Source organism: Callorhinus ursinus, unplaced genomic scaffold (assembly GCF_003265705.2).
Source record: "Callorhinus ursinus isolate GAN/ISIS: 27379988/994484 unplaced genomic scaffold, GSC_fseal_2.0 scaffold122, whole genome shotgun sequence".
In the NCBI taxonomy this organism is placed as follows: Eukaryota; Metazoa; Chordata; class Mammalia; order Carnivora; family Otariidae; genus Callorhinus; species Callorhinus ursinus.
Window position 1 is genome coordinate 323,046 of NW_027397184.1, and position 22,885 is coordinate 345,930.

Below are 22,885 nucleotides of genomic sequence, written 5' to 3' on the forward strand. Positions count from 1 at the left end.
CACCACCACCACCACCATCACCACCACCACCACCATCGTCACCCTCACTACCTGAGCAAACCCCTGCCCTGCCCCACTGCACACATGAAAGTCTAAAGCCCAAAGAGACTGAAGCTAAATGGGTTTTGCCACAAGTAGTGAAAGGGACCGTGTTGCGGGGCGCTGGTCATACTCAGCAGGACGGGGCCGGTGAGGTGCCGGGGAAGAACAGCAGGGGTGCAGCCGACTCGTACAGAAGGGGCACTGCAGGTAGGCCCCGTGGCAGCAGGTACAGCCGGAGTCCAGCCACTGTGGGGGAAGTGGGGAGCACAGACAGAAGGGGGCAGCCAGGAGAGGGTCCCTATGAGCAGCCAGCCAGCTCCCGGGCCTGGAAGGCGCTCAGAAAAGACCTGGGGAGTGAGAGCACTGATGCCCGGGGGCAGGAGGGCCAGGGTCTTTGCTGGGGGCTGCCCTCTGTGCCCCTGGCCCCCGTGGCCACAGCCCCCACCCCAGGCCCAGCTACAGAGTCAACCAAATGCATTGCACCCTGCCCCTCAACTCCTGTGGCAGGCGCCGTCATCACGCAGCAGGCTGGCAGCACTCTGGCGGAGGCCTGTGGTGGGCACTCTCTGGGGTACCTGGGGGCGGAGCTGCGCGCTCAACCTGGGGGAGCACTATTCAAACCATCACAGCGCAGAGGAGGAACGTGAGGCGCAGGGCAGCACGCGCCCCCTCAGCCTTCACAGCTCCGGGACACACACGAGCAGAGGGGCACAGTGGGGGCACGTGGCACACCTTGGCCTGGCACCCAGATGGTGGGGCCGGACTCCCCCCAGAGCCCTGCACCTCTGGCCTACCCCACCCTCACCAGGCCACCCTGGGCGCCTGGGTCTGCGGGGAGAAGATCCCACAGGCTGCTCACGGCTTCGGGGTAATGGCTAACGTGGCCTCTAGCACAGGCACCTCCCTCCTGGCTCCAACCCGCACACCACACGGACGCCCCCAAACACTGGCTCAGGAAATGCCAACTCCCCACCTACCCTTCCCTTCCCTCTTCCCTGTGACTGCGGGGTCTCCCAGAGCTCCGGGCAGGGCCAGTTTTTCTAGAAGTTACGTGACCACAGGCAGGGTGGGCACCCAGGGAGAACCAGCAGGCAGGCCTGGCCCCACAGGCCTAGGGCTGTAGAGAGGCAATGGTCAGGACTGGTGGTGTTGGGTCAGTGGCTGTAGGGTGGGAGTCCCATCCCGAGTGCTCCACTGGGTTCCTGTTCTGGGTGCTATTTCTCCATCCATCCAACAGGCAGAAACCTCAAAGGATGCCAGCCCCAGAGTGCAAGCCACAGAGCCAGCCCCTAGGGCCCCTACATCTTGAGACGAGTCCTTTTAGGAGAGCTCCAGGGCATCTGATTTTACCAAGAGGTACGCATATCCTTCATCCTTCTACCCCAGAGACGGTTTGGGGGGGGGGGGGGGAGGGTAACAAGGCTTCAGGTGGCCTCACTGATGGGGCTCATCACCCATCCCAGGACCCCGAGGTGAGGACAGCCCGGCCAACACTGAAGACGGCGTCAGGACAGCACCGTGACTGGCAGGACCCGGCTTGGGCCCCAACCAACAACGCTGTGTTCCCTGCCCGGAAAGATACCAAGGGGTCCCGGAGAGTCCCCAGAGCTGGTTTCCAGCCCTATGGCCGGAAAGCCCTCAGCAGGCTGGCTGGGGTACTCCTGTGTCCCTGGGCACAACAGGCAGACCGCCCCGTGCTGCTGTCCGACAGCCGGGCCACACCTCCTGCTCGGGGGTCGAACGTGGGCTGACGGCCGGAGAGGCCAAGAAATCCCCAGACCTGCTGGGAGCCCGGGGGAGGAGGGAGGCACTGGCACAGAAAGGGGGTGACCAAAGGAACACAGAGGAGCTGGCAGCCGGCCATGATTGACCTGCAGGGATACTGTCACCACCCAGGCCACTGCAAAATGGAGCTCCCCGCACCCTCGAGCCTGCCACACGCACCACGGGGGCTCTGAAGCCTCCCTGAAGATAGACGCCCCACATCGCACACACGGAGCCTAGGCAGGGCCTGCAGAGCACACCCACCCCACACCAAGAGGCACCCCAGGAGCTCTCGGGGCACCCCTCTGCCCATCCTGAAGGCAGGGAGAGGGCTTGGGGGGTGAGGCTCTTCCCAAGCCTGAGCGAGAGCCGACCAGGACCCTCCACCCTCACGAAGACCCCCTGTGGCCAGTGGCGTGGCCGGTCACCAAGCTGCAGGTGCCACAGGACCCGGTGGCCGGCAGCGATGCCCACCGTGGGGACGGAGAGCCGGGAGCAGGAAGCGCGCTCACGTCTCCAAGGCCAGGCAGGGGCTCCCGCGTGCTGTGGCCTCCCCTCCAGGCTGTCCCCTCAACTGTCCCCAGCCCCTGCGGGGAGCTGCCCAGACGGCGGAGGAAGGTGGGTGGGAAGGGGGAATTCCTGATGAGAGCCCGCCCGCAGCATGGCATGAGGCGGGAGGGGCCCCCGAGCCCCCTGGCTGCCAGAGCCAGTTTCTCTTCAACAGGAAAAGAGATGATCCTTGTTTCATTTTGAGCTGTGTTGCCCCGGCTGGCTCGGAGGCCCTGCTCTGTCGTGGAACGCCTGTGCTCTCTACCCACTCCAGCTGTTTCCTAATTTTCATTTGCATCCCTGCTGGCTTCTGAGACACACTTGCCCAGATGCCCAGGACCCAGCCTGCCCGCGCCCCTCTCAGCTGCAGTGGAGGGTAGGGGCCTCCGGGCAGGTGGCCAGCAAGTCAGAGCTTTCTGGGATGGTTCGGGATTGGGGATGCTCCGGGTGAAACTCCTCCGGGCCCGGGGTGCACGGGTCTCACCTGGGGGCGACCCCCAAGGACCTCTCTGCTGACGGAGCACCCACCTTTTCCGGACGGGGGCATGAACGCTCAAAGCCCCCAGGACATGGTTGCCCGGGGCCACACAGCAGGCGGGGCTGGGCCAAGCCAGGAGTCCCTGGAGAACAGGGCGTCTACTCGGTTCCCGAGGGGTCCGTGGAGGGCTTCCCAAGACCCCCACCGCCACGTGCTGTGAGCCCTGGCCACACAGCATCCTCCCCTTGGCAGAGGCTCACCCACGCCGTACTGACTCAGCCGGCAGCCCCAGGCTGGTGCCAGTCGTGTGCGGGGGCCCAGCTGGCTGAGTGGTGCAGCCCGGAGACGGGGCCTCACCCGTGAGACAGACCGAGAACAGGACGTCTGCCTGCCGGAGCGGGGCTTCCCCATGTCAGCTGCTGGGGGTGGGGGCCTCCACGGGCACTCACCTGGACGGCACAGCCTCCCAGACCCCCCTCTCCACCCACCGGGCCCTACCAAACCCAGAGCAGCCTCTACACAGTTCACCCTCGGCTCGGCACCCCGGCCCCATCCCGGGGAAAACCCTGCCAGCTCTTCATGGCTCTGGGTGAGAAACCGCCCTGCGGGGCCCCCTCTGGGCCTGCACGGGCTGACGTGTGAACCCTTCACTGCCACATCCCTGGCTGCACAGGCTCGGTCTGTGATGCCGATGGGCTGGGCTGGATCCCAAGCTGAGATCCAACCGCCCACCCAGCCGCCCACTGGGGACCTGCCTTGTGCCAGGCTCTACCCTCAATTTCCTCCCCCTGGGCCACCAGGCAGCACAGGGAGAGGGGAGACAGAGGCCCAGAGGGGGCCGTGCCAGCACAGGGTCAGGCCCGGCTGAGCCTAGAACTTCTGCCCTGTCCTCACTAACCTCAAACCATGTCGCCAGGACGCCGACTGCTGACATCCCTGGGGGGTAGGGATGTGGCCGTGGAGGGAGACGGGCGGCCTCCATCCCCTGTAGCCCCCTGCCCCAAGAGCCCAGGACAGGACTGCAGGGAGCACCCACGCTTACACCCAGCCCACAGGGTCTCCAGGCAGAACGGGGGATGGATGGATGGACGGACGGACAGACGGCCCAAGAGAGCCTCTCTCTGGGTTCTGGATGATCACGGCCTCCATCAGCACCACACTCCCCCCCCCCCCCGCGAACGCCCCAGCAGCCCCCTTGGTACAGAGCAGAGCCGCAAGTAGCCACGCTCAGATCTGGGTGCCTCCGCGTGCCCTGACTGTGGCCATCCCTGCTGCTGATCACTCGGCAGGACTGGCCATGGCCCACTGTCACTGTCAGCCCCTGCCACGGCTCCCCATTATACACCCCCCAAACTCCAACACCCCTGGCCCATTGTGGAGGCCTGGGCGAGGCTCCCTGGCGCCCCAGCACTCCTGCCTCCTCCACGCTGGCCGAGTGGGGCCGGGGCCTCTGCCCTTGCCGTCCCTGCCCCCAGGCCCCTTCCTGGCCCTCTCTAGCTCACCAAGGTCCACCTCTCTGAGTCTCACGAGCAACCCCCAGAGCAACCCCCAGAGTCGATGTGGGGGAGGGGATCTGGGGAAAGTATGTTTCCACTGTTCGGTACTGTCCTTGCCCTAGCTTCCGAGAACTACAAATAACATGCAGTTTTGAATGCCCGGGGTGGGGGGGTAGGGGTGTGGAGGGCAACAGGCCTGAGGGCCAGCCACCACAGGACCAGGCAGGCGAACAACGTGTGTGCCCAGTGGCAGGGCCATGCTGAGAGGCCCAGGCGACCGGACCCCTGCTCTGAGGAGCTGGAGCTCAGTGAGGCCCAGCCTTGGGGGAGGGGGCAGCCAGCGGGTAAGGCCACGTGCAGAGGCCTGGGGGAGGCCAGCCCAACAGACAGCAGTGTCTGGCTCTCACTCCATCCAGAGAGTGGGGACAGCCCCTCAACATCTGAGATAGAAAAGCAGAGGCCCAGAAACGTGCCTTCCGAGACTTTAGACCCACCCCAAGTCCCAAAACCCACACACCGTCCACGGAGCTGTAGCCCTGCCAGGTGGGGAAAAAGGGCCTGGATCCCCCCACCAAAGAACACACAGCTTGCCAGATGCCTGGGGAGCCCTCACCACCTCGCCCCAAGGGCACCCAGCTGTGTAACCGGGAACCACCTCTCTCCACCGGAGGCCTCCAGCACAACACCCTCTCCTACCCAGATGCCAGAAGACCACAGGTCCAGGTGCAGAAAGACCCCAGAAGCAAGTACTAAGCCTGCTGTGCTCAGAACAGAGGCCACAGACTCCGGCGCTACGAGCTTCACGCACCTGACTCACAGAAGCCAGCCCTGCTCACAGCCTACTGACTCAACACCACACACAAGGCTAGCATGCCACCTGGGATGACTTCCCAGGGGACGAAGAACCAGAAAGAGCTAAACGTGGTTGCGGGGGACAAGTAGGGGACAGTGGGAGAAGTCTAAAAATCAGACAAAACGCCCAGCAGCCAGGTCCACGTTGCAGGCAGACCCTGCATTCATCTGCAAGTGGCCAGAGCAACGTGCCCACGCCATCCGCAGGGAAGAGAGTCAGCATGCCCTGCAGGACACTCAGAAACCCTGGCCCAGTCACCAAATGCCCATGATGACTGCCTGCCACACGCAACCACATTACTCCACTCACACATCTCACAGACCCCCGCCACTTCCAGCAGAGAGCCACCCAGCAAGATGGAACGGGTTCCCCATCCTCTGTTCAGGAGCCCAGAAAGGGGCCTCACAGCTCCGGACGTTTTCTGTATAAAAGTCATTTTATATGATTTTAAACATCTGTCATGACAAGAGATAACCTGACCTGGTAAGCTCTCTATCTGCGTCCATTTTACAGATAAGAAGCCAGAGCCAAGAACTGAAGGGGCTTGTCTGGGGTCAAGCCTGGAGGCAGACAAGAGACACAGACGCCGTTCTTACCCTCAAGGAACAGCTGCCAGAGGGACGTGAACCCCAACCCCCACTGATACCTCAAAGCAGGAAAGACCGAGCCCCTGGTTCCAAGACACATGCCAGAAGGTTCTTTGCGGTAGGAGGACAAGGCCTACCTCGAGAGGGCCTTCACAGTCACTCAGCCAGGATGGCCCAGCACAGAGAGCAAAGCTGGGCACAGAGATGCCCAGAGTGGGCTCTGGGTCACCAGCATGCCAGGGCTGGCCCCAGGACGGGGGTGCAGGGCGAGCACGCGCCGGGCCCATACTTCAGTTCCTGACACCACGGAGCAGAGGAAAGGCTTGCCAAGGGAATGTTAGGGGCAAGCGGCCCCCAGTCAGGATAGCAAGGTGCCCAGCTGTGCGTTCCAGGACCAGAACCCTATGGTTCCCTGCACTGTCCACATAGCACACAACAGGCCAGGCCACGGCTCCTGACAGAGTCGCAAGCAGGAGCCTGAGACATTAAGGGTCAAACATCCACCAACTGCCAGAGAACTTTAAAAGGCCCGCTAGAGCGAGGTAGTCCAAGCTCCACCCCAGCTGGCCAGGTCTGTTTGAGTCCTCCCCTGAGCGTCTGCGGCCCTGGGGAAGCCACTGCACACCTGGGCCTCAGGTTCCCCCGAACCTGGGCACAGAAGACCGCGTGCCCCCAGGGACATCTATGAAGGCAAGTCAGCCACCTACACCGGCCCTGGCACGGGCAAGCGCTGACCACATGGGCAGCCTTGCTCTACGATCAAAGTGCCAGGGGCCGGGACAGATGGGGGTGCGCCCCCCATCAGCACGAGGGGTTACTCCCGCCTCTCTCCGCTCAGCAGAGCAGGCACCAGCTGCCCCCCACCCCCTGCCCACAGCCCCGCTCCACTTAGACTAGTCCCACGGTCTCCATCTCAGGTTTGCCCGTGTGAAAGGGGAGTGAGCCAGACCCCGAGAGGCCCTCCCCAGAGCTGGCCGCCCTCCCCATCCCACCCCAGAGTCCGGTGCCCACACACCCAGGCCAGGCTGCCCCCAGACCCGCCAATCCCAGCCCTCACCTGCCAGCCACCTGTGGTCCCCTGCCCGCCAGGCCAGGCCCCCTCCCGAAAGAGAGGCCAGGAGGTGCAGCCTCATGGCGAGTGTGGGTGACAGGTCCCACCATGGGGGCGGCCCCATCAGCCCCCGGCCCGCCGGCTCGGGGTCCCACAGCCTCCGACGATGCAGCGCGGCGGCACACGAACAGCAGGGGACCGGGAGGGGAAGGAGGCGCAGGAGGACCGGTGTCTCAGTGGGGCGGCCGCCAGCGTCGGCAGCAAGTGGTGCTCACGCTGGCCCAGCGGGCGAGTTCCCCTTTCCCAGGGCCCGCCCGGCCCACCACCCTCACCCAGACACCTGTGACCACAGGCAGCTCCCATTGGCTGAAACCAGCACTTCTTGGAAGAGGACAGGGACCCCGGCCTTGTTTCCTCAATCTGACACACAACGGTCCAGGCCTGCAGCTGGTGCAGCAGATGGGCACACTGCCCAGCCGGGGCCTGGGACAGAGGAACAGGGCAAGCAGACCTGAGTTCAAGCCACGCCCCTGCCAGCCAGCAGCCGGGCTGCAGGCAGCTCAGGTGACCCGGCCAGCCCCTTTGCCCAGCTGCACGCTGCTGTGCAGACGGGGCACGCCCCTCACACGCTGCCAGCCAGCACGCCCTCCGGCTAGGGCGCCTTCGTCAAGACACGCGGCGCTCGCGATGCTGTGTCTGTCCTCTCTCGTCCCTAGCAGCAGGCACAGCACGGAGCCCTGGAAGGCAAGGGTCCCTCAGGAGGAGGGGGCAGAAAGGTGCAGGCTCAAAGACCGAGAGTCCCAGAGAGGACAGACAGAGGGAGGCCGGGGTGAAGCCTGACTGCGGGAGGAGCCCCACAGCCAGGGAAGCAGGGACTCAGCGTCTCAGGGGAGAGGGTCTTCAGGAAGCAGGGGGGAAGGAAGCTTCACGGCCCCAGCCGCTCTTCAGCCACACAACGGGTCATTCTTCTAGGGCACAGAATGCCTTTTGTGGCCCATCAGCCAACGGCCCCAGGCGGGCGGTGGGAATGCGGGCACGGGGACCTCAGCACGCAGCGTTCAGCCCCACCAGTCCCTGCAGGACAAGGAGCCTGAGGCCCGACCAGGTCTCTCCACGCTGGGCTGCACGGCCCAGAACGCCGGGGCCGAGGCTACGCGGGCGGCTCTGAGCAGCACACACCCCTCCATCACAGGCGCTGGGGATGGGCCGCCGAGACGTGGCCAGGGCTGGAGGGCCCCGAGGAGTCTCCTGTGGCAGCCCCACACACAGGCCCACACCATCCGGAAGCCCTCCACAGGCGGCACTTGGTGGCACTGTCAGTTATCCTAGAGACAGGACAGGTGGGCAGCCTCACTTGAGCACATGGAAACCCCGGGCACCCGCCGTTCCTCCCTCAAGACTCTTACAGATGGACGGACCAAAGTCCTCCAGCCCAGGCCCAGCCAGCCCCCTGCCCCCGGGCCACTCGCGCGCACCCCACACCTGTCCACCCTACCGCCCACGCCGCCCTCCACCTGAACCCCAGCCAGCTGCGGGACTGCGGCAGTCCCTTCCCTCTGCCCACGGAGGTCCACGCTCACGGGAAGCCCGCTGAATTACTGACTCCTGGCCTCCCCCCACACCCGGCTCTCCTGGTGCTCATGTCCCCACAGCCTGTCACATCCCCCAACTCAATCCTGTCATCAGGGACCCACGCCACATCTCAACCCCCTCTGCACCCAGCCAGAAGGGGCAGGCACCCCACGAAGATCTGCCCAATCTGGGGTTGCAGGATCATGAGGAAAGGCCCAGGAGTCACACTGCGGAGTGGAGGGGCTAGGGACTCCCAGGTCCGGGGTGAGAGACGGCACTTCCTGCATCTTTATTTGGTTTGGGTTTTATGCCGTATGCACACGTTGTTTTCATAATAATGACACAGATCACCCCCAACAGCCTGATTTTAGCAAATCCTCTCATCCTCCGTGTAGGCCACAATCCCTCATTCACTCCTTCACGCCTCCCAGCGCCTGCTCGTCTGGTTCGGGGCCGGGACCAGACCCGGATAAGCTCACCTGATGGACACGTGGGGCGAGGTCCTGCCTCCAACAGGCACTGCAGCCCAGCCCTTGGGAGGCTTCCCGCCCAAAGGGCAACACACCAGGTCAGCTGTGGCCTGTGGTCAACAGTGCCCCCCAGCTCCTCTTCAGCTGCCTCCCAGGGCAGGGCAGGGAGGTGTGGTCCCTGTGAGACGCCTGGCCCCCATCCCCCTGGGCCAGTTCACTTTTGCAGTGTCTCCTCACCAGAAAGCCAGGGAGGAAAAGGTGCTCAGTGCCACCCCCAGGTCACCCTCAGCGCCACAGGAGACAAGTGGGGTCTAGGACTACAGGACCACCCCCCAGAGCCAACGCAGATTTATTCCTGCCTCTGCCTCTGCGGGACAAGGAGCAAGCCCAGCCAACCAGGCACCGGGCCTGTCCCACCGACTGGTGGCCTCGGGTGGTGCAGCCTGGGCACCAGTCCCCACCACAGCCCACCTGTGTGCTGACCTCCCCCCACCCCGCACATACGCACACGAGCCACGTCCATGTCAGTCTCAGGGTCTGAGAGTTCTACCAGCCCAGGGCTGGCCCTGGGCACGGGGGTCTCACCAACAGGCCCTGCCCTGAGCGGACCCATCCCAAGAAACTCAAACACTTAGCAAGTGCCAAGAAAGTGCCAGGCGCTAAGCAGAACGGGAAGCAGCAGTGTGTGTGCCACCTCTGGGTGGGCAGAAACGCGGCGGGGGCGGGGGGCATCACCCAGGGGGTGCTGCACCTGCTCGGCGGGCTGGCTCGCACGAATCCCTTTGCAATCGGCCCTGCACGCCACCGTCGGTAGCACGGAAACCGGGAACCCCCACCACTCGGAGCTCCCCCGCCACACCCACCCGGAGCCGCGGGGATGCCCCCTCCCGGCCTCGGCTTCCCCATCTATAACCAGAGGGGGCTGGCGGGACCAGAAAGGCCCCTCCCCTCCCCCCCCCGGCACCCCTGAATCCCGCAGACCTACTGCTCCCTCCAAGTCAGTCCCCTGCCTCCGGTCCGCCCGGCCAGTCCAGCCACGTCCAAGATGGCGGCCCGGAGGCCTGGGGGGGCGCCGGAGGCCTTCCGCCCCCTCAGCCCGCTGCCGCCGGCCTCCCTCTCCCGCCCACGGGCCGACCCGCCGCGGCACCCAGCTCCGGTCCCCTGCACCCCCCCCAACTGCACCCCGGCCTCCCCTCCCAGCCGAGGCGCCGGAGCCCCGTGAGGAGCAAACACACACAGCACCCCGACCTCAGCTTCCTTCCTGCCCGCATGCGGCGGCAGCAGGGGGCAACGAGCAGGGCCAGGGGTGGGCAGGAGGCGCCGGCGTGGAGGCCAGCCGGCCTCTGCCAGCCTCCCGCGTCCGGGGACAGCCCCCCAACAGCCTCCCCTGAGCAGCCCCCGCTGAGGACCCCCGTGAGCCCCGGGGGGCTCACGGGGCGGCGGGGGGAGGCTGTCCTCCGAGCCCTGACCAAGGCCGTTGAAGACCGATAACCGTGAGCTTGGGAAACCTCAAATTTACCCAGGGGTCTCCGTCCACACTCCCACCAAGGCCAGCCCACCGCACTCTCTCAGAGGGGCCCTGTGGTCACAGGGCGCTCACCCGCCCCCAGCCCGGCCTCAGCGTCCAGCCCTGCCCAGCCCCCCAGCCCCCTCCAGTCGGTATGCCCATCCGCCCTCAGAGCAGGCAGTCATTCACTGTAGGTCTTCCTGCCAGGAGCTCCTCCTCCAGGAAGCCCCCCTGCCCCTGCCAGACAGAGCCCCAGCCCCAAAAGCCCCTCTCAGAGCACTCAACCCCAGCCCTGTAGTTGCTAGTCTGAGCCCACCAGCCCGGACTATAGGCTCTGATGGCCGACAGGGTCATCCCTGGACCCCAGCCCCCAGCCCAAGCTAGGCCCTCTTGTCACTGCTCCCAGCCATGTGACCTCTTCAAAGCCTCTGGGCCTCAGACCTGCGCCAGCTGCCCCCGTCTCCCCCAGGCTCCACCAGCCCAGCCCCCGTGTGTCCTTTTTCCATAGTGGTACCCAGATGGCCCCCCGAAGGTCTGGGGCTTTGCCCTGGAAAGCTATGCCCAGGTCACAGCTGGCAAGAGGCTCCGCCGTGCTCACACCCTGGCTCTGACCCTGCCCGCACCAGCCTGAACCACTCCCCACAGCGGGGAGCACCAGCCCCCCGCACCCCCCCACCCTGGGGCTCTGCTGTCTCTGCAGCCAAGCAGGCCTTCAGGAGGAGGTGTGGCTACTGTCTACCTCGGGACATCTGCAGCCCTAAGCCCCCTGATCCCGAGACTGGTGGCCCCCAAGCCCTGCGGAGGCCCTTCCTCTGGCCTCTGGTGAGACTCAGTGGCCAGTTCTATGCCCGCCAGGCACAGGGACAGGAGTGGGCCAGCGCAGGGCTGGCAGCTGTGGGGGCAGGAGCATAGGAGGCTGCATCTTCAGGCCCACCACACTGCCAGACCTGCCCCCTGGCCCTGCAGGGGCCAGACTCTGTGTCCACCTGCCTTCCTGCCTTGCCCCCTCCCTTCCCCATGGGTTTGCTATCAACTTGTAAGGCGGGCACTGAGGCAGCATCTGCTCCTTGGGGAGCACTGACCTGGGAAGCCACCAGCCTCTCACAGCCACCCAGCCTCCCCAGCCCGGTCCACGGGGCTGGGCCCCAATGAGAGAGCCTCCCAGCCCAGGCTGGTAGGAGGCTGGGCCTCTGAGATCCGGCCCATGTCCCAGCTTCTCCGGGAGGCCACAAGCAGGCCCCCACCCACCCCGCTCCCCCTACTCCCTGCTATGAGGCCAGTGGCATGTCCTGGCACGCCACCCCACAGCCAGGCCCCTGCCACCCCCGCTCCCAGGAGCAGCATGACTCATGGGGCTGGAATGCTGCTTGGCCCCCACCGCAGGCGGCCGCCCTAAACACATACACCTGTCCAGACTTGATGCTGGCAGACGTCAGGAGGGCCTGGGAACTGGGTGTCCCCAAGACTGTGGGGCCAGCCAAGCACCATGCCATGGAGCGGCTCCCAGGAGGGACCCAGGAAGGTCATGCTCAGGCAGATGGCTCAGGAAATGCAACCCCTACAGGGCTGGAGCCCCGATCCCAAAGGCCCCAAGGGCCCAGAGGAGCACCTCAGTGAAAGGGCCTCAGAACTCGGATGGGTCCGCTGCCTCCTTGGCTCACACGCCCCAGAGGCCAGCAGGCTGACCAACCAGGGAGGGTCCTGGACCCACCAAATCCAGGTGCAGGGCCGCTGCCTCTCCCCATGAGGCAGAGCTTCACCCTGGGGCTGGGCAGGTCAACAGGCCCCAGTCCCTGCACGGGCCTTTGGCTCGGGCCAGGCCAAGGTCTCAGCTGTCCATCAGGGGTGTCTTGTCACCTCCCGGGAACAAGGGGTGTGCTGAAAAGGGGGAAAGAGACAGGAGAGTAAGGCCCTGCCAGCCGTCAGGGGAGCGTGGGAAACGCCTCCAAGGGGGCAGCCCCATCTTGGCTCAAAGGGCCAGAGCTGGCCTCTAACACAGAACAGCCTCTGGCAGTGACGTCCGCCTCCTCAGACATCCCCACTGGGGGCCCTCCTGACCACAGGTCCCAGAGGCCATCCCCACAGATGGCCAGAGACCAAGGGAGTCCCCATCCCAGGATGCCTCTGGGAGCACAGAGTGCTGGGCACCCACGTCTCCCATGCATGGGTCACGAAGGTGCCCCGAGATGTGGCCAGAGCTTCGCCCTCAGGGAGCCCACAGGAAGTGGGCAGAGATGTTGAAGGAAAGGGGCCTCCCTTAGTGCAAGTGAACGGGGGCAGAGGCTGAAGGAGAAATAAAGGAAAAGGTCCGGGAAAGAGTATGGCAAAGGACAAGCAGGTAGGACAGGGAACAGCTTGACGTCCGGTTCCGCTGCGCAGAGGCGTGCAGCGTAGGGCCAAGGAAGTAGGAGGGCCCCGGAGTCTGGCCCCAGGTCCCAGGAGCTGCGTCAGCAGGAGAGCTAGGAGGTAGGAGACGGCAGCACAGCCCACCCCGACCCAGGGAGGGAAGGTGAGGGGCTCGTGGCCCCGCCAAGGACAGAAGCAGGCCTCTCTTCCGGGCACAGGATGGAGTAGGGCAATCTGACCCGAGGAAACAAAACAAAGTCACAGCCAAGGGCAACCTGGCTCCCACCCTGAGCTCCACTTGAGGGGCTCACACCGACTGCATTGGCCGGGGGCCAGGAGGGCCGCCTGTGTGCAGGACCTCCAGCGACTCCAGATGGACACACGGTCAGGTTGGGGCACCTCTGGGATCCAGAGCCCTCGGTGTACAGAGAACCAACCTCCCTCAGCAAACCCCAACTCTGCGCAGAGCAGCTGGGCAGGGCAAGCACGTGGGGGTCAGAGGCCCCCACTCCCTGGCTGTAACAGAGTTGTCCGCTGAACTTGGTGAACCCCAGCCCGGAGCTGGAGGGGTGGCAGACAGAGCATCTGCCGCCCTCCCAGAAGACGGCTCCATGGGGACAGGGAAGGCGCCCTGAGCCTGGCTCCGAGCAAACCAACCAACAAGTATCCTCATTTCCCTCAGGACCACAGATCCCCCAAGGGCAGGCTCCCTTTTCCTTCTCCACCTTGAGGAGATAGGACAGTGCCACCCGCCTGGGGGGCTGGGGGGCAAGTGTTACAGCCGGGGGTGGGGGCGACCCTGGGACCAGCGTCCTGGTGCAGGGCCCTGTGCACAACCATCACATGGCATCACCCGTGGTGGCCGGGCACCCCCAGGAGCTCAGCCCTCCTCACCCACGCTCTCCCCCTGCCCCCTGCCTCGGCCTTGCCTGCTTCCAGCCGAGCGTGCCCCTAATGCCCAAAGGCAGTAGCACAACACACCAGCCCGGCCACCCTGGCACTGTCCCAGCCCCCGGGGTCCGCGCTGAGCGCCCCGTCACCTCCCCAGATGTGAGGCCGTGACCGACACAACACACCATACGGGAGCAGAAAGAAGAGAGGAAGCCGAGCCCCAAATAGAAACTCTAAATCCTCAGAACAGGGCACTGCCGGCTCCCCCAAATCCAAGAGTGGGAGACTGGGCCATGCGAGACCCTGCTTCGTCTCATGGTGATGAACTTGGGGGCAGGCTCCCCACCACCCCATGCTCCCGCGGACACCTGTGCTGGAGAAGGCGGTGGCACCTGGAGCCCGGGTGACCAAGCCAGCACCCCGTGGGCCTCACCAGGCACGGGCCTGCTTCATCACCAAAACACTCACGCACCACGCGGGCAAGGCTTCGGGAAGGATGGGCCACTCGAGTGACCCTTGACATGAGGCCCAAGAAGAGCCAGAGAGACAGAGTGACAGACGTCAAAACAGAGGTGATGGGGTTGATGGAGCCACGTGGGGTCCCCGGGCAAAGGTCCACAGAGCTGCACACGAGCGGAAGACACCATTTATGGCCAGCACGATCTGCCTTGAAGCATGGGGCAATTCCACGCAGGGGCCTCCCGCCAAGGGGGCTACACAACGGGGACCCCGCTCGGCTGCCCCCCCACCCCGGACGGACAGCCTCGAAGCAAGTGGGCTCCTTGGTCAGGTGGTCAGGAACTTGGGCCACCACCCCTGCACTAGGAGATGGCACAGGGTGACTGGGGGGTACCCAGCTCAGCCCATGGTACTGGCCGAGAGCAGGGACTAACACCGCCTAGGGGCCCCAGGAACAGAGGGAGGGCTCCCCCGGCCCCAGAGCTTGGAAGCAATGAACCTGGAGGAGTTCTGCCCCCCACGAGGTCCCAGATGCTAAGCAAGCCCGGCCAGGCTCCCTGCTCCCGCTGCCGGCCCCGCACTAGGCTCACCCCCCAGCCAGGGGTCTCAGGGCTTCCAGGCGTTGCTGCTGACCGGTCAGGAAGGGCAGCAGAGTGTGACTGGGAGGAAGGGAGGGTGTGGGGCCAGGACACACAGACCAGGCGTGGCCTGGAGGTGAGCTCAGCCCAGCCCACCTGCCGGGCCAGCCACAGGGAAATACGTGCATCCTGCACCCACCCACTGCAGCCTTCCGCGGGCTCCCAAAATCCAGCGCCCTTGGCCCTCACTGGGGCTTCCTGCCTCCTCGAACCCGGGTCTCCGGTGCAGGAAGCTGGGCAGGTCTCTCCCCAAAGCCCCTGCATCTACAGATAGCAGAAGGCCCCTGCCAGGTGCCCCAACGGCCACTGTAAATGCCGGCCGGGGAGGGGCACTGCCAGTGTCCGCTGATAGCCCTGACGCGTGGGACCCAGCACAGGGCATTCAGAACACGCATCTTATTAAGCTCTTTCAAAAAACTCTACAAGCATCACCGTCTTCTTACACACAGGGAAAGTGAGGCTCCGTCACACACACTTCAACCTGCCCAAGGCCACACAGCTGGTCAGCGACAGGCCAGGTGGCGAGACCAGGGCTGCCTGGGCACAAGGTGCGGGGGGGGAGTGGGGACGAGGCAGCCGCGGAAGGAGAGGCAGCAGAGCGGGGAAGCAGGGGCACTGACATCAGGGGCCCTGGCGGGAACCTGCGCCCCACAGGGGGTGGAGACCACTCAGGCAGGGGAGTGCTGCCGCACAGACACCAGCGTACACACCCCATGCACGCACGACCTGCGGGGGCCCAGCAGCCGCTACCACCCACCCCCCAGCCCCGGGCAATGTCCTCAGGGTAGCAGGAGGGCCCTGACCAGCACAGGACCCCTGGGTCCTCTCCCAGAGTGCTCTGGTCCATGTCCTCCACTGGCCAGTCCCAAAAGGCCAAGCCTCTTCCTTCCTCCCCAAGAGGGCAGTCCCTTCCTACAGGAGATCCCGATTTTTTATTTTATTTATTTATTCATGAGACAGAGAGAGAGAGAGAGAGAGAGGCAGAGGCAGAGGGAGAAGCAGGCTCCCCACGGAGCAGGGAGCCCGATGCGGGGCTTGATCCCAGGACCCTGGGACCATGACCTGAGCCGAAGGCAGACGCTTAACGACTGAGCCACCCAGGCGCCCCAGGAGATCCCAGTTTTGGCAGAAACCAAAAATCTGTATTCCATTTTTGTTTAAAATGTAAATAGCGATATACCTACCCGCACTCAAGAAAAAAGCTGCCCCAGAGCAAGATGACAGGAGGACCAACCTGGGCTGAGTGTGACGTGGTGGCTGGCTTTCACTTTCTTTGGCTTTGATGACAGAGCTACAGGGTGGTTGGTTTGGGGTGGTTTTTTTTGGGGGGGGGGTTACAGAATCTCAGCATCTGCCTGTCAACCCCTTGTAAAAACTCACCCACCTAAAAAGCCCCCTCCACACCAACGCAGATTTGATTTTCTCCAAAACTCCGCCCACCCCCAGAGCCCCTCGAACCTTGTCCCCAGGTAAGCTGGAAGGAGTCCGGGGGGTGGGGGGTGGGCAGGAGCTTCCTGCCCAGTACCCCCACCCATCCACCCATCTACTCGGCTGTAGGTTGAGGGTTGAGAGGCCTGACCTCGACGAGAGACCACTTGGCGAACTGGAACCCCGGCCCACCCGGATGGTCCCTGGGCTGACCCGGACATGAACCAGGGTTTACGCTGGGCTGGGGCCTGTGGGAGCCTCCATCAGCTGCCCAGAACCAACATCCCCAGCACTCCCCAGAGCTCCAGAGAGGGCCAAGGCCCCCCAAGGGACACCCCCCCAGTCTCCCTCCAAGAAGCTCCCCCATCTCCCAGACCCGGACTATGCCAGCCAAGTGAGCACCCAGGGGCCACTGCGATTCTGGAGGCGGGAAGGTTTCCTGCGGTGCCCAGGCCAAACACATCCACAGCAGCCACCTCCCGCCCTCCTCTCGCCCTGTTCTCCAGGCTGGCCCCCTCTCCACCCCCTTCCTTGGGAACCAGGTCATTTCCAGGAACACACCAGCTCTCGGGACTCTAGGCTTGGACAGGCTGTTCCCTGGGCCGAAACTTCCCCTACATGTCTCCTGGCTCACTCCAACCCAATTTAAACAACACCTCCTCCGGGATGCCCTCCTGATCCAGCCAGAGGAAGGTCCTCTTCTACCACATACCCCCGAGAGGGGCCCAAGCCGGCTTCTCTGAGGCTGCGAAAGTCTGGGGGCTCCCGAGGGTAGGAGCCCCAACTGGTTCATCAGGCATCCCTGGGGCCTGGCCTGGAGCCTAGCCTAGGACCTGGCATACAGAGGTCCCGCGTAAAGACCTACTAAATACATGGATAGGGTGCAGGCAGGAAAGGTAGCAATGAGCCGGTGCAGACTGCAGGATTCGCCGTGGTCCTTAAGAACCAGCCGAGCGAGCACCAAGTTTTTAAAGAGATCCCAAGGCACTGACAAGCTGTGCAAGCCCAGCGGTTAAACCACCTCCCTGAGCAAAGAGATGCCATCACATATGAAGAGAGTGGCCAGGCAGAGGCAGGGGAAGTGGACGAGGGTCGATGAAGCTGGCCTTTGCTCATCTGTCCCCACAGGTGGTGAGTAGCAGGTGGCCCGCGGCCAGCAGGCCCGGGCTGCATGCCTGGCTGTACGACTCCAGCTCCGACTCCAGGCCGGGCAGGGCTGCAGGCATCTGACTCAGCCCTGCTGGGTCTGAGCAATCCTGTCCTCAGAACAGCTTCAGCTCCCTTCATGTGTCACAGCGCTCACGGGACACTGCTCCTCCACAGCCCCCGTGCTAGGAACAGGCAGATCAACAAGGCTGGGCCCTGCCCAGGGACGTGCCGTCCACAGTCAGACAGACTTTTCCAGGAGCCCACAGAGCTGTCAGTCACTGATGCACGGCAGGAGGAAAGGCAGGCTGTGAGCAGACATCAGGGAGGGCTTCCTGTAAGAGGCACCACTCATCTTCCTCCAGCTACAACACAGTAGCTTCCTGCTGCATCCCCCCCCCCACCACAAAACGATCCCCGCACTCTGTGAGGACGGGACCAACACCTCCGCCACCACCGCAGGGAGACAGATGCGGGGGACCCCTGGCAGCAGGAGGCATTGAGACCACGGACCAAGTCCAGCCCCACCCCCTCGTGGCCCAAGGCCACAGGAAACAACATCACCTCTCTGGGCTCTGATGTTCTCATCTGGAAGATGGGCTGATGAAGCCTCCAGACACAGTTGCGTGAGGACGTATGTGGGGCGGGCTGAGCACGGTGCCCGGCGCGCCGCGGACCTACAGCAGCTGGAGCACCCGGGCGCACAGCAGGTGCTCAATAACCAAGAGCCCCCCTGAGGGGTCTTCCGGCTATGTCACTCCCGGCCCGAGTGTAACCCCCAGCACCCTCCCCACCCTGACCACGGAGACTCCCACCTCATCAGAGCGCGGGTCTCCCGACGCCCCCTTCTCCACGGCCCCTGGCTTGGCGGCTGCCTCGCTGTGTGGCCCAGGCCCGGCCCCTCATCCTCTCTGGGCACCTGCTTCCTCCTCCATAAGAGACAGTCTCCAGGGCCCCTCCCCTGCTGACAAGCGACAGGCAGACGCCACAGCCAGGGCGAGGCCGGACCACAGGTTCCTAGAAGCCCAGCACCCCCTGCAGCAGGAGGCCTTGCTGTCCTGCGGGCCCTGTCCCGCTCACCTTCACCCACACAACCAGGTACCGGAAGCGTTCTCAACCAGCTCCAGGCCCAGGCTGGCAGTCCCCTTGGGGATCCTGGGCCGCTTGTCCAAGGTGGGCCCGTTCAGGACAGCGGAGCTGGGATGCGCCCCCAAGAGAGCACTCTCCGCTGTACTGTGTCCCCGGCCCCCCAGGCTGACCCAGCAGAATCCCAGGGACAGCAGCCTTCACCGTCCAGCCACCCACGGGCTATGTGACCCCAGCAGGTCAGTTGGCTCTCTAACCTGTTTCCCCCTCTGAACACCAACCATCAGGACGCGAACCCCAGGCGTTACAGGAAGACTCCTCGCACCCCCCGAGGTCGGGTGCCTGGAGCACAGTGGAAGATCAGTGGCTGCAGCCTTGGTGGCTGTCTGTCCTCTTGCAGGGCGGTCCAAGCACCAGGCCCTGCTCAAGGCAAAGGGAGAGGAACGCCCCCCAGTGCTGCCTCAGGTTCCCCACTTCCCACGGTCTCCTCGCCAGGGGGTCAGCCCAGAAAGGGGCCCACGCCCGGCCAGGGCATCCGTCAGAGGGCGCAGGGGCTGGGGCCCTTGGCTGCACCGTCTGCCACCAGACTGATACACGCTCACCGCGCCGTGTCCCTGGCCTGCCTGCGCTCCTCCTTTCCCGAACTCCCTGCTCCTTCCTGCCCTGAGGGCAGCGAAGGCACAGACTCCAAGCCCTGGGTTCGAATCCTGCCCCCCACACGCCAAAGCCCAGTAATCTACGTAAAATGGGCAGGTCACGAGGACTACGTGGGCCCAGGGTCATGTCACCCTGTCCTAATGCCATGACCACCGCCATCAGCCTGGACAGCAGTCGGGGGAGAGTGGCCTCTCCTCATCTCCCCAGAGAGGAAGCGGGGAGCCGGGCACCCGGAGAGGGAGGCCTAGGCACCGCGGCTCCTAACACTGGGTCCTATGACGGGCTGGCAGGATGTTGGGAAACCCACGAGCACTTGGATTTCAACACTGCTAGCCACGTCAGCTACTGGTTTCGACACGCTGCAGCACCCGGGAAAGGGCCACGGCCCTGCCGTCGGCCCGCCCGCCCGCCACACCACGCCACGCCACGCCACGCCACGCCACGCCACGCCACGCAGCGGGGGACACCGGCCTCGGAAACAGCACTCTTAGCTCCCCTTGGCATCCCCCAATTTGGGTGACATCCCGTTCTCAGGCACACGCAGAGACAGGGATCGGATCATTTCAAAGGTGCAAAGGCCACCCCCAAAGCCTGTTACCCACACCCCAGGGCCAGGCGGCAGGCCCAGTGAGCCAGGGGGTACCGGGCCTAAAATCAGCCACCCAGCTCTGCTCCAGGCCTGCGTGCCACAGCCATGAATCGGGGACCAGATTCTCTGTGGACCTCGCCCACAGCCTGGCGGCCTGGAGCACCCTGGAGGCGTGCGCTCCCCTCACCGTTCACACGGCGGCCGCTCAAACTAAGCGCACGCGTGCCCGACTGCCCGGCCCGGAGAGCCCGGAGCCAGCCTGCAGCCAACATGCCTTTGTTCAACTTGAAGCAAAAACAAGAGCGGGGCTGAGGGCAGCGCGAGGGGACCCCGTACTCCAGGAACATGGTCCCACTGCGCTCTCAGGGCAGTCCCACCCCACAGAAGGGGAAACGGAGGCCTCATGAGGACAAGGGATTCAGCCAAGGCCTCACCTGAAGGAGCAGGGCAGCCGGGACCCCACTCCGGACCCTACGCCCCGCTGCCTCCATGGGACCAGCAGTGGGGAAGAGTTCTAGCTGGGGTGGGGGTCTGGTCGGGTGGCAGGTCAGCGTTAGAGGCAAATCCCTGGGAATAGGAACTGTCTGCCTACTTGTCCAGGGCCCTACCACCTGCCGACCCCAAAGCCCGCCCGGCAGCCCCGGCGCTAACCACCCACCCCAGCCAGCTCCTGGAGCCAAGTTTCCCGGCATGGGCACCCCCCAGTCCCCTTGATGCAGCCTCACCCCAGGCCCTTGGGAGTCATCCCAAATGAGCTAGCAGAGGGGACACTGCACCGGCCACTGCCTCCCTCCGTGACTATGGCACCCCCTCGGCCAGCCACCCAGCCGCCACCTCCCCTAGCACGTGTGGCCCAGGGTCATCAGGGCCCCTTCGGGCCCACCCCTCCGTGGTCCAAGCTCCACTGCTGCGCTCAAGGCCCCCAGGCCCCAGCCACCCTGCAGCCTCACCTGGGGCTCTACCACACCACGCGCTCTCAGGGGCCACACTCCTGTCCAGGTACCCCCACACAGGAGTCCAGCACAATGCCCAGCCGACTGCTGGGGACAGCTCGGGGTGACGAAGGAGGAGGACTCGGCCATCACACTGCAACCGGTGCTCCGAAATCCCAAAAGGCTCCGCACAGCCAGGCCGCACCAACAGAGACGCTAAATTTCAAAGGAGGGGTGACCACATGCCCTTCCTCAGACACAGACTGGCCTGCCTTCTCACATCAGATGTGGGGACACGGCAGAGAGCCCACTGGGCAAGACAGAGGGTGAACCCGTATGCAAATAAGGAAGGGAATGAGGAGGGGTGGAGAGGCAGGGAGGCCCAGGGTGGTTCTGGGGGCCCAGAGAGGCCTCATGGAGAACCGGGCGCCAGAAGAGCCGGCCAGGGTGCAGGGGGCCTGGTGCTCCAGGCAGTGGGAGCAGCCGGCCACAGGGCCGCCTGCAGGGGACAGAGCGGGCTCCGTCAGGCGGCAGCGAAGCCAGGGTTCAAGCTCAGGTGTGAGGACATACAAACCCGTCACCCCACATGGCCCTCTGGGGCTCCTGAAGACATCCCCTGCTGAGGACAGGCGGTCCTCCTTCCTGTCCCCTCGTCAGGAGACCAAGGGCCAGACCCAGGCTGTGTCGCAGGGAGTCCAGCCACGAGGTGCCCCCCACCACGTGCCCAGCACCCCACCACATCTTCAGCCCAGGGAGGCTCCAACACTTGAGAGGGAAAAGGACCCTGCCTGGCACATGTGGCACAGCTGACTCCCAGCTTACGCACCTGTCAGGGGTCTGGCACGATTTACATGCACGTGCGTGTGCGTGCATGCATGCACTCCCGCGTGTGTGTGTGTGGCTGAGTGCAGGTGACATAGGCAAGGCTTCAGGTGCTGGGAGGAGGGGCCTCCCGACTCAGCCTCCCCCCCGGCCCCCTCCCGCCTCTGAACCATGAGGCTACAGGAGACGGTGGGGCAGCTGGGGGACAGATGCCCGCCTGGCCCACGAGGGGAAGGGACGTTCCTGAGGTCACCCAGCCACCCCAGGTGGAACCCTGAACGGGGCCAGGACTCCCAAACCCGGGCAGCACCTGGGGGGCAAGGAGCGAGGAGCTCTTAGGGACGATGGGGCCCAAGAGGCCCTCACACTCACACATGCACGCGCACGCGTGCACACCCACAGAACGGCACACCTGGTCTCCCACTCAGAGCCGGACAGCCAGCTCTCCAGAAACGTCCGCTGCCCGGGCCTTTTCACTCCACAGGGAGCATCTCTCCCACATGGCTGGGGCTGTCTGGCCCTGGGAGGGAAGCCCCAGGCCCTCAGGGGCGTCCTCCCTGGAGCCCGGGGACAGCCAGAGCGAGAGTGGCTGCTATCCTTTCGGGAAGGGGCCTCAGCTGCTCGTGGAGGCCTGGTCACACCCCGTCAGGCCCTGACCAGCCCGCCTGCTGATCCTGTGGGGACACCGGGCACTGAGGGAGCCAGAGCTGGGGGCAGGCAGGGCCCCATACCTTCGCTGGGAAGAGGTCCATCCAGGGCCCCAGGCTCGCTCAGACAGGGCCCCAGAAGACATGGAGCTTTAATGTGACCACCCCCGTGCCGATTATCTTCTGCAGGCTGTTATTCCCCAGGCTCCTCAAGGTCCCCCAGGGCCCCTAGGCTCAGACTGGGGAAGCCCCCGGCTTCAGCCCTCAGACAGTGGGAGGGACCCCCAGGCCCGGGGAGGCCCCCGATTCATACCGCTGCAGCCAGGCTTCCGGGGTCTGGCGGGGCAGCCTGGGCCTGGGGCACAAGCACGCCGGCGGCCCCTCCAGGAGGGCAGAGATGGCTACATAATGAATGGAGCAGTGTTTGTTTAGTAACAATTACACCAGGCAGGCAGAGCGTCTTATCACCGAGTCTCTCCAGCAAGGCTGATCCCCTCAACCCATGTCAGGGAGCCCTGGGAACTTTTAGCTTAATTAGCAGCTCCTGCAGGGTCAGCAAAACTGGCCGGCCGAGCCAGGGCCCCGGAACCAGCGTGGCTGCCAGGGACAGGCGGGGCAGGGTCTCTGGTGGCTCCTGGTGAGGGAGAGGGCAGCACAGCCAGCCCCTCGCTGCTCTCCACCTGCACAGGTGCCAAGGACGGCTCTGTGCCCCTCGGCGGGCACATCTGCCCCACGCACTCACTGCACTGCTGGGCAAGTGAAGGCCTGAAGGCGGCATTCGGGGCAAACTCAATGCCCAGGACACCCCGCAAATGCCCCAGGGAGAGAAGCCCCCCACACGCTCCCCACGTGACCTAACAGCTTGGCTAGGGGAG

At 64.7% G+C, this 22,885-nt stretch overlaps 1 protein-coding gene across 3 annotated transcripts in view; it reads right to left on the reverse strand.

The window, feature by feature from the left end:
- Positions 1 to 22,885, reverse strand: part of RXRA (retinoid X receptor alpha) — a 79,792-nt gene that overhangs the window by 35,207 nt on the left and 21,700 nt on the right. The window contains exon 1 of one of the 3 annotated variants that reach the window (XM_025859506.2): positions 17,842 to 17,938. The exons of 1 other annotated variant lie outside the window; for it this stretch is intronic. Coding sequence is in view for 1 of the 2 variants with exons in the window: in XM_025859505.2 (XP_025715290.1) it covers positions 6,827 to 6,944 (118 nt within the window). In the remaining variant the exon portion in view is untranslated. Of the gene's footprint in view, positions 1 to 6,826; positions 7,047 to 17,841; positions 17,939 to 22,885 lie in introns of those variants that run through there. One more of the 3 variants, XM_025859505.2, reaches the window with a different exon arrangement.